General features: G+C 38.4%; 1 protein-coding gene across 1 annotated transcript in view; it reads left to right on the forward strand.

Moving 5' to 3' along the window:
* Positions 1-7,879: 7,879 nt before the first annotated feature.
* LOC139745644 (uncharacterized) overlaps positions 7,880-20,812 on the forward strand; it is a 71,159-nt gene continuing 58,226 nt past the window's right edge. The window contains exons 1-2 of the mRNA XM_071656043.1: positions 7,880-8,249; positions 17,466-17,522. Of these exons, the coding sequence (XP_071512144.1) occupies positions 8,163-8,249; positions 17,466-17,522 (144 nt within the window). The 5' untranslated portion in view covers positions 7,880-8,162. The remainder of the gene's footprint in view (positions 8,250-17,465; positions 17,523-20,812) is intronic.

The raw sequence follows: 20,812 nt of genomic DNA on the forward strand, positions 1-20,812 counted from the left end.
AGACGGCCCTAGTGGTTTCCTGTGGCGATTTGCTCGACATGCCTCTCAGAAAAATGTTAGCTGTTTCTTTCCCCTTTCCATCGCTTTTTTTTCTCTCTCTCTTTCCCCTTTTTCTGCCATCTTTCGAGTTTAACATACTTGTATATCAAAGCCTACTGAATGTTTATTTTTAGTTTCGTTAGCAATCTCTCTTTTTACCTATCATCTTGTTATAATCATGCTAACATAATAATGATGTAATCATGAACTGTGCTGTGGTCCATCCACTTTCGAATTCGATCTTTAAAAAATAGGACATTTTTTGTCAGCAAATTCAGCTGTATTATGCCAGTCTGTCTCTCTATATTGCGTTATTTCTATATCCGTTTCGGAAGTATTCATTGGTTGAGTGAGAGTTATCTTTAATATAGAACAGTGGTTATTTGGTCACGTCATCACTGACATAATTTGAGGATTGAAATTGAATTGAATAAAAGATACACAAATGTATGATCACGGATAGAATTGCTTTGTACTAAATTGTATAGATGAAGGTGAGATAAGAATGAGGGAACACGGGAGAATGTAGGCCTACGCGCGTATGTAAAATATCTATTGCATGGGTGTGTATGTTTGTGAAGATGTTTGTGTGCATATGGCAAGTTCACATCATAGGCCTACGGGAATAGATTTATAGGAAGGAAAAGCTTTCGGAGAGATGTACAATTCAGAAACCTTGACATCCAGCTCTCGAGCAATCACTGTCGAAAGGGCTGTCGATTTTCACAACAAATCGATCCCGTACGTGCACTATCGGAAATCGGAAATCGAGTGAGGGACGAGGCTAGACTAAAGGACAGGCGCTCTGTTCGTGCCCCGCGATACAAGGACGACGTTACACCATCCGTTATAAATCGTTGCCTGATGTTTCCACTGGATTTGAGTTAAACTAGGACTTCTCACGTCTCTTACTATTCTAAATCGATTGAACTTTTATGCCATAATACCTGTGTATTTATACCACAATACCTGTGTGTATATGTAACTTTAAAGAGATAGTTCGGTTGAGATGATGCTTTGAGGTTTCCATCGTTTTTCGATTATGACTTTTTGAGATAATGAGAAAACTCTTATGAAATGTGGAAGGGCATATAAAAGTTAAAAAAGGATTCAAAGTTTATGTGATGCAAATTGGTTTTGAAATCGGTGAGATATTATATCCCAAACAAAGTGATCCTAATAAAAGGTGGGACCTACCTCGCTTTGTTTTACTTCGTTTTTTATATTTCAACCATTTCAAAAACTATTTCCATTTCAAAACTATTTTTAATTGAATAAAGCTTGGATTTCTCTTGGAATAGAATGCTATTTCAACATTCATGACATGATTTGTAAGTATCTCGCAAAAAGTTAAAAGCTGAATCCTCACCTCCACCAATACTTTACCATTCCTTTAATGGTTGACAGTAACACGATGAAATATCAAGTATATAAATGTGATTATGATACAATAAATAAATATTAAACCTTAAATGTAAAGTCAAAATGTGATTAATCATTCAAGTATTAATGATTGTCTGAACACGTTAGGGTACGATTCCAGGGTGCTACATAACTTTTTTTTTTACCACTTGCCCGGTCGGGCAAACAGATTTTCAAATTGTTGCAGAACACTTGCCCGAAAATGAATTTAACTTGCCCAAAGAGAAAGTCAAAAGATATAAGAAACTGAAAATCACTAGTGAAGTCAAGGGCTTGATAAAACAATCATTTGAATAAACAGCACATGTGCAGAGAACTGAAACTTGGTTCGATAGAGTGTTGGTGTTGGCTTGCATTGGCACTTCTTCATGTGTTAGAAAGTAAAGGTGGCTTCAAAACATTTTGCTTGTCCAATTCGGGCAAGCATTTTTTCTTATTGTTCCAAAAGACTTGCCCGACTTAGATTTTTACTTGCCCCGAGCAATCGGGCAAGTGCTATAGCACCCTGCGATTCATAAATAACGTATAGTGAGGACACATATATAAAGTAATCTGGATGATTCGAGGGGACTGCGTATAGTTTTTGTGTCTCTGAGGTCTCAACTCCGAAGGGGAAAAAAAAGTGATTTTGACCAATGTGTCACTAACTCGCCTATAGTACTTCCTTGGTTTAATAAAAACTATTCGAATATCTAACTACTTTACGAAATCGTTAGTCATTACATCTCAAATGGAAAATCTGACGTCAGCAACATTTTTTGTTTGTTCTATTTTCATTCGTGATGCGTATCATCGATTTTGTTAATGAATTCATTCATTCTATTCAACAGATCACCAATAAACCTAATGTGAAAAATAGCCGTGGGTCGTGTTAGTACCGTGAAGAAATAAAATGAATGAATAAATGAATCAATTTAGGTCACTGCCGAATTGACAATGGCCGTATATCACGCAACACGTGAACAGCTCTTGGCCTATAAGCGATTTTTTCCCCATCGGAACATAACACCCATTGATCTATCTCGCTTCACTTTTTATTTGATTGTTTTGTCGTGTTTATGTGAGCAGTGATAGGACAACAAAATCAGGGACAATGTACTGAGTCTTTCTGGGGACGTGACTGTCGCATGCATTCGCTGTTTTGTGCATGACACTTCAGCAAAAATGCAACATTTTATCACAAAGATTAAGGGGCAAATAATCATTTTCTTCAGATTTATTAGATAAAAGTATACAGAACAAAAAAAGAATAGATATTAGCTGTCTTTGTGATCGGCAAAAATGATGACAATAATGTGTAATCATCCCATCAAATTGCGATCAGCAGGGCTGATCAAAATACGAATGACGGTAACAAACCTGACAAGACTTTTACACTGATCTGCTGATTATTCAATTAGCTGATTTTTTTTTTTAACGATAATTTAACCTTAGATCTCACTACTTTTATCAGAATGTCAGAATGACAACCCAAACGCCATTTTCCCTTCAATCTCCCTCTTCATATATCCTTGCGGAGCTGATGTTCAACACAAACACACATACACACACACACACACACACACACACACACACAATATGTATATATATTAAATAAATATACATACATATATAAATATACATATATATATATGTATATATGTATATATATATATATGTGTGTGTGTGTGTGTGTGTGTGTGTGTGTGTATTTCCAAGGAAGGAGGAACAGTATAAGAGGAATAATGATTTCAAAGCTATATACGCACCGTTTTCTCTTTCCTCATAATTATCTCACATACCCATATTAGTTATACAAAAATATCAAAAATATTTGAAGTTCATTTTCTGTTACACTTCTGCGTGGAATGTTTTGAACAGACCTGTGAAGGTTTGCTTTCAAAAGAAAAGCTGTTTCCAGAGAGACATCACGCACAGGTTTCATAACATTCCAAGATGACATTAACGTCCTCATTATAATGTCACTGTTGATAGGGGTTTGATTTTAAGGCATCCGTGTTTCCACTCAGCCAAATCGTGTAAGAGTGTGATATCACTAGAGGAAGGAGCGGAAGAGGAAGAAGAAGGAGAAGGGGAAGGGGAAGGCGAAGGCGAAGACGAAGACGAAGACAAAGATGACGACATCGAAAAGGAGGAGGAGGAGGAGGATGCAGAAGTACAGAAGATTCACATACATCAGTCTGCCGAAAGGAAGTGTTGCCACTCACACAAGAAGCCAAACTAATCAATGACGTAGATTTCTCGATGGAACGTGCACTTTTCGCGAAAAAAAAAGAGATTTTGTGGAAGAATGTCTTAAGATTTACCGAGGATGGTGTCATTTGTCAAATTTGTCAACCTGCGAAATAAATATCGTGGTAGATAGCATAAAGTTGTGGGTACGTTTGGAAACCAGAGTCCAAATACAGCTGTATCAATGTGGATTTATAGCGAAAGCAGCAATATTAGTATATGGAACACATCAGTGAAAGTTTGAGGAAAAATCGAACAATCAATTTTAAAAGTTTCGGTGACGTCATTTCTGGATTAAAAGATTACTACAGTTCATAGACTAATTTTGTCAGCAATATGCAGAAAATATGAAGAGAATTCCACATAATTAGCATAAGAGACAACTCAAAGGCAGAAACGTACGATTAACGAACCTTCGGGAAAACGATTCTTATTGATGTATCTCATTTTCCGATTTACGGACCTTCGGACGAACGAACCTGCGGAATATCGAACCCTATTTCAATTTCGTACTATAAAACCTTCTGCATTGCGAACCTTAATTCATTCTTGGATTAACAATTCTTCGGAATAACGACCCTTATTTCATTTTCGGACTAAAGAACACTCGGGATATACGAACCTCGCACTATCATTATAACGCCACAATGTTCAGATTATAAACAAACCCTATGTTCGGATTAACGAACATCAAAGTAATAGGGCCTATACGGGTTTTGTATGTGTTTCGGAATACAGAACCTAGCAGGCACTAAACCGAAGGTTAGTTGATCCAAAAATGAAGTGAGGTTTGTTATTCCGAAAGTTCGTTAATCCGGAAAGGTTTCATTATTCCAAGGGTTCATTGATCCGAAAACGAATACATAAAGTTCGTATAAATCCGAAGATTCGTGAGGACGTATATCTTCGGTTAACGAACCTTTATAGTTTCGGATTAACGAACCTTTTAACGAACCTTGTTTCGTTTTCGGAATAACGAACCTTCGGAATAATGAACTCTTTTAATGGGTCTAAATATTCATTGGCTATAGCGTTTAACTATGATAGTCTCATGCATCTTTAGGAGTTATCTGTTTTGTCGTTAAAAAACAAAAACAAAAACACGTCAATGTAGATACCATGGTATGGATTGTAGTCAATGTAAAATGCAAAAGTCATATTGATTGTGATGCCGATACAATTGCATTTTCGTACGTTAACGATGTTCAATAAGACTGGTAACAGATATAAATACTAAGTAGCTGTTAAATATTTGCCATTTGCGGGATGAGAACGCATTCATTGAGTTTTTACTTACAAAAGCCAAGAAAAAGTAGGAAATAAAAGAGGAACGACAAAATACTAGAGAGATTATCCCTATGGAGCAATTTCTTCGAACTTGGTCTCATGGACACCTCTACCCCCAAACATAATTGCTCTCAAAGTATCCTGACCGCTAACCCATGTTGTCAACCTCATAATGAACCTCTGATTTTATATCTTTAATCATTTGCGATGCCGCCATCCGGGCGTTGATGCTCGACACTTACGTAATGATATCAGCGAAACCTAATCTATTCTAGTACTCTTAGACACTTCCGTATACGATTTGATAATCTCAATAAACACGCAGAGGCAAACGTGATACAGGAGTTGAGATCAGACCCTGTGATATCAGAGGAGGACAGCAACCCGAACAGCTTTGAGGCTTAAAAAAATAAAAAAAGAGTAAAGATTTTCTAATTATTTAGTGACAGTAAGCAATATTGAAAGAGGACAAAATTGCTAAATGGAATTAGGAACAGGTGCTGATTATGTTAATGTCCCTCGGCCACCACCGATCGTTTATGACCCAGAATGTGTATCCCTTCGAAGCGAGGACTCGCCCATCTTTTCACCCCTCCACATACCCACTACCTGTCTCTTTTGGTGATGGCATTGGTGTCGCCACTCAGAAGAGATATTATGAATGACACAAGAAAGTTACGGATTTTGTTTTAATGAGTATCATGTAAGTATATAAGCACAACGAAGATTCTCTCGGAAACTATAGGATAAGAGTCGAAATATGCATATCGTTAAGGGCAGAAATAGACTTAAACCTCAGTTCATTCATTTACTCAGACAAAAAGGAGTCAAAATATACTAAAAGTTTGATGCGTTCCTTCCCCCCACACGGGTGAGTGCCCACCGACCAGATGACCCCAGGAAGCGATTCGAATTAGTTGTGAAGCTGTATGTTCAATGAGTAATGTGTATTTTTGCAAACCTATAGCAGCTGACAAACCTTGCTTACATGGGCCAGAATTTGTGCTTTTCTGGTATAACATGCAAAGATGACTCAGCCAACACTCTTACAGATCATGGTCAGCATGTGATGACGAAGACGTGGCGAAGATGGAAATGTTTCCTTTTATAGTTATAACTAAGATTAGAGACAATATGATATTATTTGGTCACTGTCTTGTGCAAATTATATCAGATGGTGTCGTTGTGGCCTCAAAAGTAAATAATCCGCTTAAAGTGCATCCTTTTTGAAAAATACAGCATGCTCAAAAGGGAGAGAGTATGTCTTTAAAATTCAATTAGGAAATGGCGACAAACTGAATCGGAGGAAGGTTACAGCTGCTAAAGGCTTGTATTAAAAAGACTGACTTTTATTTTCATGGGCTAAAAAGAAAAAAAATCATTTATGGAAGATTAATAATAGGATGGCGGTTACAGTTCATTATTCCGAAGGTTCGTTGATACGAAAATAAAAAGAGGTTCGTTTATTTGAAAACAAATTAGGACTCGTAACTCTGTATATTTTCAGATTAAGGAACCTTTGAAATAACGAACCTTATTTCGGATTAACGAAGCTTCGGAATAACGAATCTTATTTCATTTTCAAACTTACGAACCTGCGGAACAACGAACCTTCGAAATAACGCAGCAAAATATAATGTTCGGATTGACGGATCCCTTTTCATTTTCTGATTAACGAACCTCTATAGGCACAGTGAATTTGTGTGTTTTGGAATAGCGAACCTTCGGAATGACGAACATCATTCGGAATGTCTGATTTGTTTGTGTGCTTGTGACTAATGCTCTTTGTCCGAAACGCATAATACATCTTAAACTTGCTCTGTTGTTTCTTTCTGCTCTTCTTCAGCAGAATTAACCTACATGTAGTATCACTTATTTGGTAAACCCTTTGAGAGTAAAATGGGGGTGAGAGTTATCATGGAAGTCAGGGAGGAAAAACCAACATGTTTCCAACCGTTATATTAGATTTAAATTTGGATTGGTGTTGATAGCTCTTATTCGACTCTCAAGTTAGTTCATTTTCTCGCTAAAAGATGTAGGATGCGGCCTACCATTTAATTCCATTTTTCGTTCATACATAACGTTCGACAATATCATTATCAATAATCGAACATCAACTTATTCATTATGTAAAATGCGAATGCAACTAATAACACTGAACTGAGACTGTCTGCACATAATCTCTCTGGGAAATATTTCTCGACAGCTGATGTCATTGATATATTTTCATAGTTGAACGTAACTATTTGTCAGCTTCAGACCAGACGACGTATAATAAGAATAACAAACACAAGACCACAGTTTCAAGGAAGACAACCACTACTTTCCCACGTTCGTAGTCATAACCTGAAAATGAATGATATGAAAGCATCAGTCGAAAGCCATTTGCTCTTGTTTTCCGACGGCTTTGTAATTCTAAAAAAAAACCACAAACAAACAGTTTAAACGAGCAAATGTCATGCAAAAGGTACATGGCGAGTTAACTTCCTCGTAACAGACACAGACATAAAAAAAAAAAAAAAACCGTTACTGTAACGACAGTCGAAAAAGTATTCAATTCTCCCAACCTGTGTCTCTAAACTTTTCTCAAATCGCCGTGTCAGATTTCAAACATATGCATATGCATGACCAAAGAATACCACATTCCATCCGCAGACATAATATAGGTCTAAGAAACTATACTCATAGGTTCAAATTTTTGTCCTAATTAAATATACAGTCAGCTTTAAAAAATAGATAAAATTGTTTCAATCACGTAAACATTCTTTTTGTTCGGTTTCCTCCTCTCGGTAAATACTTTAAAAAGTTTGAGAAAAAGTAGTTCCGCGCTTGTAGTCCGGTGCCTCCAGCCCAAGCACCACTCACTTGTTATCTCTCCTCCCTTGTAATTTCATACGCGTCGGTGGACGAGCTTGTGCTACCGCCGCACGGATTATAGACAAGCAGTCCCGCCTAGAAGTCCGTGCAGTTGATCATGGACCAAGCGGCGTGCTAGTGGAGTTTGCACCCATCTCCTAGGCCGACAGAGCAGCGCTGGGAGTCTTGAAGCGAGCCGAAGGGAACCTGTTGGGACTTCGGCGGGCGAAAAGAGCCCGGCCATTTGTGCTGTTTGATTTTGTCTACCTTTCACCGTGTGAAAGGACTACCGCCTATAGAGCTCGTGTAGATATTTAAATAGAACAATGAAGAACAGACAAGTACTTGAAAGACACGTTTTCGTGTGTCTCTCACTTCTTTTAATTTTCTTCGCATATTGGGCAGATGCTGCGGTAAGTTTGCCAGTGCTGTACTGATTTTACTTGCTCCTTACTTAAAGACGAGATGTCAATGTTTCTTATCTTAGCAATTACATTTTTGAAACAGTCCATCTATAAAATGTCATTTCCTCCGTAGATCGGTCATAACTAGTAATTACAAGATCGTTTAACAGAATCTTCATGATGCTTCAAATAGGATCTAGCGTTACTCTCGTTAGTGAGCGTCGTTGAGCGACAATGTCACTGGGCCGCACATCCCGACCGCCAACAGGCCACATCAAAGAATGCATCACTTAGTAAGGAATTCGTAAAACTTGTACATTTGCTCCTGTTTGGTTGGCCGTTTTCTGACGTCATTCTTTATAAAAGGGAGATGTGTATTCCTTGTTATTTCTCATAATAGAAATTGTGGTTCAATTCGTTGATATTGAAGGTTCACATTTAATATGGTCACAAGATGAATATATCGTAAAAGGATTGGTGAAACATTATGACATAGTTTCAGTCAGTTTGTTGCTTCTAAAGACTGATATTAGAAAGTAAGTCGAAATAGTTCCTTGTCATGAAAATTTCCTTGTAATATGATAAATTGAAATGCCTTGGGAGAATGGAGGAAAAAAAAAAACAACAACCTTAATGTTAATAGACCCCTACCAAATTTTCATTCTGAAAATAGTTTTTAAATTCGATGTTGTTATTTCCTGTTATTTGACTACTTTTGATCAACTCTGTTGTGATTTGGACTTATTTATCTGCTGGTTGAAGTTGACCTAAATTGAGAGAAAAATATGAAGAAAACGCTAGACGAAAAGGGCTTTGCACTAAACAAAGAATGACTATGGTGCAAAGATTTGCCAGAGTCTGAAAATGCGACTACTGGTCATGCATATATGCAAATAGATGCGGAATAGGCGGGGCTTAGCCATCGCGATTCCCGCCCATTTGCCCATATGTGGACGGGGCTTGAACTCCGGCAGAAAGGGTCAGCCCTTTCGACGTGTGTTCACTAGATTTTGTATAGGTTCAGTGATGGGCGTACGATGGGTGTACAGAGATGTGGACAGGAAGTGCCTTTTGGATGTGAAGTGAATTGGATGTTTTAGACTTTAGTCATTAATTACAAATTTGGGGGCTCAAAATGGCATGCTTGGGATAGATTCTCAAGCACATGGGTGCAAAAATTATAGGAAGTTTAGCCCCTTATTGTGTATTGTAAATTTTAGCAAACATTGTTGTGTAAGTAGAGATTTATTTTGCTTTGTGTTTCAGTCCATCATTGGTTCTTTACACCATCCAAACCTGAATTATCAATTTTAGCTATCTTTGTTAACCTATCATTAGTTATTTATCTTCCTGCACGTATTTTTTTCTGCTACATCGATGGAAAACTTTGAAGTCAAAACATGTTTTACATGTCAGCTGTGATGTCATTCTAAATCACTTGCTGTGTCCTCTTATGTGAGATACGAATGATGATTATTAGTTTCCTTGATCACATGAGTTAATCAGGCATTTTCTTGCTCTTCCACTTCCTTTGGCATACTCCTTTTCAAGCCATTCTCTCTCCTATAACCTGCTAATTATCGGTTTCCTCCTTCAATGTTGAATCCTTCCATCTCTAGCTTTAGCTATGTCTTGATGATGAGTGCATTATGGAATCAGGTGTTCTTCTGTTAGCGCAGCCACAGTGCGCTTGAGATATTTTTCCAGCCCCCAAGTTGTAGGATATACATTTAATGAATGAATATTCTTGGCAAGAAATAAGATTTCCGTAACTACAATCGATTCAATTTTTTTGAAAGTCTACCTCATGAACTACAATCAATTCCATTTATTGAAAGTCTACCTCACTTTCTGATGTAGTGATGCAATTGACAGTGAACCAACACTAAACACTGCTTTTGACTTGAGTGTAGTCCATTTTAAGGTAATTCACCGAGTTCTCATTCTGCTAAAAATTTGAATTCCTTCTACCGAACATTCATTTTGCAGTATTTAAGTATAATTGTTAGCTGCTATGTTTGTGTTTTTTTCTTTAAATCTTGACAGTGTGTTTGAGTTATGTTAGATGAAAGAAAGCATTCCATCCCATGCCTCCAAATTCGATGATTATTAAGATGTCATTCAATGTATTTTCCCGTCTGCTGATGCCTGTCAACCAAATATTTGTTCAAACTTAACAATATTGCACCACTTTACCACGCCTGTCAACCAAATATTTGTTCAACTTAACAATATTGCACCACTTTACCAATGAACTCATGCTCCTTGACTGTGGGTTTATTTTCTTTTTTTCTTTTTCAGGGGTGGGGGGGGGGGGTATTTTTAGGTTTTCCTGCCATCAGGCCTAGAGCTGAACACTATACAAGTTTTCCCAAGAGCCTGAGCCTAGTTAGGGCTGACGTTGTGGGGGCAAGCCAGATGGTACAAATTTTCTGGAGATTTGGAAATCCATCCCCCTTGTCACTTCACTTTGGGTATGGGTAAGCAAAATTTGTCAACAAAAACATGGGTGAAGTTACTTTTGAGCCTCACGGTCTCTGAAATCTGAAGTAGAAGTTTGAAAACTGCTGATTACGTCCTAAGTAGTCACTTCAATCCTTATTTTTTTTTATTCCTGCTGTTACAAATGCGATCCCAACGTAATCAAGCTAGGAGCACTAGTATGATTTTTATATTTTTAGCACTGTCGCATATGAATTATGCTAAAAGGTGTTCTCCTACATGACTGGGAAATAGATGTGGAATATGGTGATAATGATTGTTGATGCTGAGACAAGCTAATCTGAGTTTACCAAATACCTGTGAATACTACAGAATAGAATTTGTAAAGGCAGCATTTAAAGGGATGGTACAGTATTGGTGGAGATGAAAATTGGGCTTTAACTTTTTCGCTAGATACCAAACTATAGTTTATGAAATAGTACAGAGCATACCACTTTAAGAGGAATTCAAAGTTTATTTGATAAAAATTGGGTTTGGAATAGCTGAAACATCCAAAAACAAAGTAAAACAAAATGCTCGTAATAAAATGTGGGTCCTACACTTTATTAGGATCATTCTGTTTTGGATATAATCTCAGCCATTTCAAAATCAATTTTCATCAAATAAACGTTGAAGTCCTCATGGAATTACATGCTCTTTCATATTTCATAAGAGGTTTCTCACTATCTCACCAAAAAATGATAAAAACCTGAAGTTAACAAAACTATACGATCCCTTTAATGCGATTAAACTACCTTTGAATAGTAAATCAAAGGTGTGGTATGTCTTTCTGGAGCTACTTGATTGACTTAAAACAAAACAAAACAAAACAAAAGTTGTGGGGGGGGGGGGGGCTAGGTAAGATAGGAGTTGACAGGAGCTGTCAGAAAATGAAATATTGCGCATCACTGCAGCTGAAAATCAAACAGGATGTTCTCATGATATAGGTCAGGCATCCTTCATTCCTTTATGTTTATAACAGAGTAATCTCTGAAGTACATAGAAATGAAGGTAGTAAAGTTCATGCCCAAACCACCCACACTACATCATGGCTCTTTCTTCTGAAAAACTCCTCTCTCTCTCTCTCTCCTCTCTGGTCCTGGCAGTTTTGACTTTCTAACCCACATCTCTCTTCCAGTAAAAAGCAAAAAAGGGGACAAAAAGTTGAGACTGAAGTATAAATCACTCCCTTCTCTGACCCCACTATGACTGACCTACATGTATGTCATGTTGTTTGAGGTGATGGGGCTTGTGGGTAGGGCATAAATCTAACAAAATAATCTTCTCTGTTCTGCTTGAAGGACTTGTGAGGAAGAATATTAAGAGCAAGAAGGTCAGACTTTTCGGATTATGAACAATTTCTCTTGAAACTACACTGTAAACGAGCAATTGCTGCAGTAAAGGAGAAAAGTGATCATGTGAGGGTGATGTTAGCTCTAACACAGCATTTCTGTGTGACACAAACCTTGCAGTCTTCAGGGCAGTGCAAGTGCAACTAACTAATTTTTACAGGTTGGCCTTATTGTGCACAACTGTGCCTTGTGACCACAGAGCTCATGGGAGGGAGATATCCTTCTTTAAACATGAATGAATTGAGTCAATCAAAATTTGTGTGAAATAAGATGGAAGAGGAAGAGAATTACATCACCTGATTGAGCTATGTCACATGACTTCTACCATCTATTCAGCCTAAATGATGATATTTAGATATGGAGGTTTTATGGTGGGAAAATGTCTTCAAACGGATGTGAGGGCAGATCAAAATGATATTATTAGTGCATCTGAAAATAAATTATGTGTCACAAATTATGCAGCACCATTGTACAGAGATAAGATGACATGTTTCAAGTTGTTGTTTTTTTCTGAGTGTCAGTCATCAAATTTTGATATACAACACTGTCAACATTGATTTTGACTATAATTGATCCTCAGACCCATTCAAATCAAGTCAAAGTTGCAAGGACCTGTCATAGATTCACTAACTATCAGCAGAGAATGCAATATGACATTGTTTTTTAACATTTTACATAGGCCTACATACTGCAGAACAATATGAATTTAGCTGATAAAATATTATGATCAAGATGCATGATAACATTTGCCATCACCACAAATTTGGAAGATGATCTGTCAGAATGAAGCTGCACCTGTTATATCTCAAGTCATGACACCATCCAAGAATGATAGCCCTTTTCCAGGCTGATGATGCATACATACATGCTTTTACTATAGTCCACTCAGCTGAGAAGTGAAACAAATGAAGTCAACCCTTGTCACAGTTTATAAGCTTACACTTGGGCTTCCATTTCAGGGACATATAATTGATTTGATGCTATGTTTAAAGGTTATTTTAAAGAGTCCAAAGAGAGAGAAATAAAAATGTCAGCGACTTCTGCTGCCCCATCACCTCTGATACCAGTTCACCTCCCTGGATACCATCAAGCCAGCCAGGTTTAGGTGCACTGTTCCTCTGTGCAGTGCCATATTTCCTTGTTGTGGATTGTGAGATGGACTACATTTGGTATTTCAATGGCCCTCAATGATATGCCAGATGGCCAGTTAATGGAGGATGTAATATCCAGTGTGTCCTCCTCCCTCCCCTTTATACCCCACCCCAGCTCTCTTTACAGTAGATGAGGAATCTCAATGATTGAACTAAATGAGTTTCATGCACAGCTAACCTATTTGTCAGATCTACAGTAGCCACATACATAGACTATAGATGTATGCCCCCTTTCTGAAGTCTAGTAAAGAAAAGGGGTGGGGTAGGAGAGGGTAATTGTTTTGAAGGAGAAGTGAAAATGTCAGGGCTTTTCCCTGGTGTACTTCAGAGAATAATGTGACAGGGATATACGCCTACATAGCTTATGTCACTACCTCTCTCTTCATGAGCTGGTTATCATCAAAGCCTCAAAGGTAATGCCAACCATACTATCACTCAGAATGGCAACCTAGGTATGTTGTGGTCAATAAATTGATTGCCATGGAATTTGAAGAATGACAGTCATTTATACTTAATCTAAGTGATGACAGCTGGTCTAAACTCTGGTTTCTTGAAAAAGAAGACCATGATCTGAATCTGTTTGCTTTCATGTTCATCAACCAGAATTCATGAGAATTGTAATACACATTTAGGCCTACTGGTAACTGAAATACTGTCACACACAGACCCGTATCAAAATAAACGTATTCATGGAGAAATTTGGGAAACTTCATAAAGTTGCAGTCCCCTGTTTAGATTTGATTAACCCAAAGAGGTATCACAGACATACCTCCTTGATTAACCTCAATGAGACCCTTGCAAGATTGTGATTTGGTGTAGGCCTACATGGGTGTGGTGGAGAACCAACTGAAAAGAGAATCACAACAGTGTGAGATGTGTCCTGTGACTGCTAACAAAATATATGAGATTGAGCTATTTCCAAGCAGCAGGTGTCTTTTTTTGTAAGCTTTGGCAGGGCTTGAACTAAGGAGAAGGGAGTCTCTTCTTCCTACCTGCTTGAACCACATAAAGAAATATAAACATAGCAAACATGAAGATATGTTAGACTTGTGTGTTCATTGTAGGTCCATACTCATAAATGAGTTGCATGGATGCCAACCAGTAGGATGCAGCTCTTGGTTTACTCCTGGTGTTGGTATCAAGTGACCCTGTGGTTTATAGTAGGCAGGAGGTGGATGAAAGGGGGTGATGGCATGGGTGTGGTATGCTAGGAATGGACCATGTTATCAACCCATCCTAAAGGGGTGTGGATGATAGATGGGATGGGGTGGGGTGGGGGTAATGTGAGGGGGATGGGGAGTGGTATTGTTGGGGATGGGGTGTAGTATTTGCTGGTAGAGGAAAGTTTGGTACAGGAGGGTGATGGCATCATCTAGACACAATCTTTATTTTCTTTTTCTTCGTTTTAGCAGGATGGAAGGTAAGGAAGGGTAATGTACAATGGAAGATAAGATCTTGTTCATTATGGCATTGTAGACCTGGTAAATGTGGTATAGGAAGACAAGCATAGGAGAAGCAAAATTGCCTGCTGTAGGCATATGGGGAAAATATTTGCTTTGCTCAGCTGCCCTGAAGAACAGATATAGCGATGTGTTGGCGGGCTGAAGACAGAAGGTTGAGGTGAATGACATCATATGAATGCAGCGTGCAGACTCTTTCTCATATGGAGGAATGTGTAATGCAGAAATTTATTGGAATATATACACTATAGGCTGTGATGGTTATTAACTTCTAATATCGGTGGGAGGTGGATGGTGTGAGGTTTGTTTGTTTGTTTGTTTGTCTATTTTTTTCTCCCATGATGGAAGTTCCACTCTGGAATTTGTGTTATAACTTGGCTCATTGCAAAAAGATGTGGGTGCATTAATTTTCATGAAATCAAATCACCAGAAACTATGTGCACACAGAGTCTATTAATACTGGACCCCATTGAAACAAGCTACATGGTAATCAGACCGTTCCCTCTACATAGTAAGCATAAACACTCTGCCCCTCAGATAGGACATAAAATGGAGGTCCCATGAGTGAGAGAGTCACAACTCATGCATGTGAATAGAGATGCCACTTCAGTCATTCATTGCAAATAGCAGGGTGCATAACCTAGTGAAGTGGTCTACCTCACATCCAACATCCATGGAAGACCAACTAGTACAGCTGAATATGGGTTACCCAGTCATCTTCTCAGATGGAAAATGAAACAAACAATGACATAAAAACCAGAGGGAAACAGTGTTGGGAGTCTTGCACTTGTTTCATTGAGTCATGGATATCCACTGTTTACAGCACCGCAAACCTCATGGGAGAATCATTTACAAACAGAGAATTTAATGTGCTTGACAACTTGAGGCAGTTAACCCACCTTACAAATCCTTTAAAATCTCTGGAAATTCCTTCTCACTGAATTTTATGGATATCTATAGCTTTAAAGGAGTCCCCAATTTCCACCCAACAGGGCGGCGCGTAAAGGGGCAAGTGAAGGTCTTCAGTCACTGAAGTTTGGCCAACTAAGAGAACAGGTGTGGCCCAGGTGTGACCTTACTTGACCTTTCTTCTTGACTAGTCTGTGTGAAAGTATGCACCTTTCCAAAGCTGTGAATTCTTCAGGTGCAGCTTGTAAGAATGATGATATGACACAAAATAAAGCCCTAAAACAATATTTGTGAGCAATTTTTGTGGTTAACCAGTATGAAGCTAAATGTGTACTTTTCGTGGGGGCTCACTCAACCCACCCAATAATGAAGAAGAGTATTCAATGAAGGTAGTGCATGAAGTTATGTCAATTAAAGTAGTAAGAGTTAGGGATGCGGTTCCATTGAGAGAAATATGAGATCTTAGATGAAAGAGGTGCCAAGTACGCAGGTCACCTCCATTACAAGTAGGTCCCACATGCAACATTGTGTAGATCTAACAAAGTCTTAATGGACATTCTGGCAGCACAAACCTGTCAATGATATCAGTTCCCAATAAAAACAGACAGCGACAGAATTCCGTAATGTATGAAGGCTTGTTTTAGAATGCAGAAAGATTTCGTGACTTTTTTGTGACCCTAACTAATCCCACCTACATAGGCCTTTATCATATCTAAAACAAAAAAAGATGAAATTTACATGATTCTTCGCCTGCCTTGGAGAATAGATCATTGGTTCTGTTGATATAATTAAGTAGCATGTGATCTTTCTTTGTTATGGTCTGAATGATGTAGACTATTTGACCTCAAGTGACCTCAAATATTCTGGTAGATGGTGTTTTGTTTTGTTTTTGTTTTTTGTTTTTCCATCAGCTTGATTGAACTACCTTGAACTGCTATTGTCTTGTGCTACTCCAAATGCTCTTTTTTGTTTTAACCAACCAAAGTATGAGACCACCCTTTGTATCAACCCTGTCCAATGGCAAAGGAAATGTGTTTTCCATTTGACTCACGCAGCTATGACAAATCAGAAGCAGGCTTGTGAAGCAAAACTCTGGTTTCTTTAAACTGAATGACCACTGTTAGTTCATTTTACTGACCTTTCAATGACATTTTGATATTCCTCAGCCCCTAAAGGGCTTTTTACACTTGTAAAATTTTGCTTAGCCCCGGACCAATGGTGGGGCTAAGGGGGGGCCTTAGCCCCACCGTTGGTACGGGACTATCCTTAGCCCACTTTCTGTTTACACTCGTTTTTGCCAAAGTGGGCTAGCCCCACCGATAGTACGGTACTATCTGGCCCTGCAAAATAGCAGGGGTTAGCACCGCAATTGCGGTGCTAGCCCCGCAATTGCGGTGCCAAGCAAGTGAGTGTAAACAGAACGAAAAAATAATCCTGGGCTAAGCGACGGAGACGAAGTCCGACCCTCACTGACCAATCAGAAACGAGGTAATCAAGTGCTGCCGGTGCGTGCGTGAACGTGTACAGTACACAGCGTAATTATGAATATTCATGTGGTTTGGAAAGTCCGGGGCTAAGAAATACGAGTGTAAAAAGGTCAGTTTTCTCCTTAGCCCCCTACAAGAGATAGTACGGGACTAATTGGCCAGTGTAAAAAGCTGAAAAAATAAGACTTAAAAAATGTCACAATGATGTTAAACTCTTGAATGTTGTGACATATGAAGTGCAACAGTGTGCTTAATTAATTATTCAAAGTTTCCAAGTTGTCATAAATCTGGATTTTCCATTTGTGCCTAGAGAAATGCATTCCTTCCTTCTTGTGTACCAACTGTTTAATCATGTTTGCCTCATTATCTTATTTTATTTTTCCAGGCCTGTGTAGGATGCCTATCAGCAACGTGTATATGCAATGGAACCAAGGGGGAGAGGGTGAGTACTATTTAGTCTACTGTAAAATGAGGAATGTTCTCATGCATTTTAATTTCGTGAATTTCGCAAGAGCCAAGATTTGCGAAATTTAAATGCTTGTGAAAGTTCTTGTCTACACTACATTGTATATGCATTGAATGTTTCATGCCGCGAAAAAAATCGTAATTTGCTAGGGAGAGACTCATGACTCACATCATGAGCTCCTTAATATGGAAAATGAAAGTATGTGAGGTCTCATGTTACCATGCAATTATTGTATAGTATAACTATTGTATATGCCATGTATTTTGCGAGTCTAAATTTTCGCGAATCGGGAATTCCCGACGATTTCGCGTGTGATTAAATTCGCGATTGTGGAGTCCGGAACTGAACGGAGAAATGTATCATATGCATACGTCACATCCACATCGGGATCAGAGTCAATATTTTTGCGTGTCTTTAATTTTGCGAATAGCACCTGACTCGCGAAATTCATGAAAATAAAAACCTCGCAAAATATTCAGTGTAGGCCTATACAGTATTATTAGGATGTTGTGTCTGAATGGTGCCATATCAATACATCGTATCCCGTTCAATACATGATATGAATATACAATAAATCGGTGTGTGCGAAAGCACAGTTAAAGTGTAAGTCCCGTGGTAGCTTGCTGACAAGCACTTACAATTTGGTACTGACAACACAGAGTACATCCAAACTTGAACACAAACACCTACATGTTTACCAGTTCATATACATTTCAGATAGTCCACAAATTACGTTGTCGAGATACTGTATACGCCATATATTTCGCGAGTCTAAATTTTCGCGAATCGGGAATTCTGACAATTTCCCGAGTGGGTAAATTCACAATCGTGGAGTCTTGTACTGAACGGAGAAGTGTACACGCGTACGTCACATTCACATCAGGATCAGAGTCAATATTTTCGCGTGTCTTTAATTTCGCGAATAGCACCTGACTCGAGAAATTTGCGAAAATAAAAGCCTTGCAAAATATTCGGTGTATACAGTAGATCGACAACATAATTTGGAATTTTGCTCTGTGGATTCCAGAGAGAATGAAATTTTGACATTGAAATGAGCAAGATGTCTTCTTGTTTCACTTTAGGAGTTTTACAGAACATTCACACATCTGTTGCTTGTTTTGGATGATAACATTCAAAACAACTTTGTCCGCATGGTAACTTCTCCCTGATAGAATTGTTTTCTGTCTACCTCTGATGGACTTGACAGTTGCTGGACGATTACAGGAGCTGGTCTGTCATGGTCATTAGATCTGACAGGGTCCAGGTGGGGGTGGTTAGTCCCAATTTTATTTTATTTATTTTTTTGGGGGGGGGGGAGGGGGAGGTCAGGTGTTAATGTTGACAGTCGGTAGAGACAGTATTGCTCGCAGATACCAGCTCTACTACAAGTAAATTGTATTGTTGGTTTTTGGAGAGGAACTCAATGAAATTCTATTTGCACTGCAACTCAGTGCTCTGAGAAAATCACAACGAACTACCCAAAATATTCATGGATGAAATATTACATTGAATTGCGTTGTTTAAGTCTTTCTTCTTTTTTGCACAAAGAACGACTGAGAGGTAAAATGATTTGAAGTTCAAGGATGTTTTTGATTCCTTGCGACCACAAAACAAAACTAAACTAGGATACTTTATACTTCAGTGTTTAACAGGTGTATGTCAGTGAAATTTCATAGAAATAAGGTAGCTTTCTGAACAGGCTAGATTGAGTTATAGGTTACGATGATTGTCTTGGTTTTAAGCAAGCAATATTTGATTTCACAGTTACACTCATAGCAAGGGATTGCAAGGAATTTTCAGCAGAAGCATTTGTATGTTGCGCATTTTGTTTCTGCAATTTCACTTCCAAATGGCACACAAGAAAACAATGATTGTGAGGTATAACTATAGACCATTTCTGATGTGCTGTTAAAGTTCAAAGTCCACCCAAAGTGCTCACGGCTTCTTGCTCCACAGTTGGTTGTCATCGCAAATTACTGGTGAAATTGAATTTTGTCGTCCATTGATGCGATTGAGTCGAATGCAACTCACAAGGGTAGCAGAGAACCAGCCCCTACCCGCTGGGAGAGCAGCAGCAGAGGAATTAAGGAGGATGCCGTGGGGTGTGGAGTTTGGGTGTCAGATCGCAAAGAGACGTGCAAATTCAGTTACCACGACTGAACACTCTATTCTCTTGTATATCATGTCAGTGAAGTCAAAGCCAGTGATTACCTCTACAACTCCCCAGACCATTTCCATGTCTATTGAAATATCCCTATCGCCAGTGAATTAGATGTCATTTCAACAGATGATATAATAGCCTTTTAGTTTACCCCACCAAGCTCAAGAAAGATGGAAGGATTGTTACATACATCAGGGTGCTACATAAGCATTTGCCCGATTGCCAGGGGAAAGTGAAAATCAGCTACGTTCAAGTGTTTTTGAACAATGGGATCAAATGCTTGCCCGAATTTGGCAAGGAAAAAGTTTTGAAGCCACCTTTTTTGTTTCACTTATTCCCCCTAATAAACCCACAAAATCAACCATACAGAAGCCCAAAGATAATGGCTGTTTAGTGATGCAACACACTTCAATGTCATTTCAGCAACTTTCCAACAATTACGTAAAGAAGCCCCAATGCAGTGCAACGGCAACACTTGATCAGACCAAGTTTGTTGCGCTATTGTAAGTGTGTGAATCAAAGTGTGCTGTTTATTCAAATGATGGAGATTGTGTATTTAAAGCTCTTGACTTACACATGATTTTCTACATCATTTCGTTATATTTTGGATGTTCTTTTCGGGCAAGTAAAATTTATGTTCGGGCGAGTGTTTTGCAGCAAATTTGAAAATCTGCTTGCCCGACCAGACAAGTGGTAAAATAAAGTTATGTAGCACCCTGCATACATATATGTCAATTGTCTAGGCTGTGCCCATGAGAATGTGAGATGAAATATATCACATCATGAGACCTTGTTTTCTTATCATTTTACAGCAAGTATGATGACATAGCTGTAAACTATTATCAAAACTTAGTAACTATTATTAATTTTAGCATGTGACTACTGTTTTGGCCTCTTAAAATTCTTTTATTATGTGCGCTTTTGTGCAAAACAACACGCTATCAGTAATTTTCACGAGAATGATGAGTGAATTGCACAAAGACATGTCGGCAGCTCTACGATGAGTTATTTTTAGAGGGGTCACACATTTTGTAGCAAGAGGGTCATTCACCTGGCACGCTGAAATTACTTACAGATGTCCTGAACAAAGAGAATGAACTCTTTG

This window comes from Diadema antillarum, unplaced genomic scaffold, assembly GCF_040938485.1.
Source record: "Diadema antillarum isolate AM-2024a unplaced genomic scaffold, OU_Dant_1.0 seq00001281_RagTag, whole genome shotgun sequence".
In the NCBI taxonomy this organism is placed as follows: domain Eukaryota; kingdom Metazoa; phylum Echinodermata; class Echinoidea; order Diadematoida; family Diadematidae; genus Diadema; species Diadema antillarum.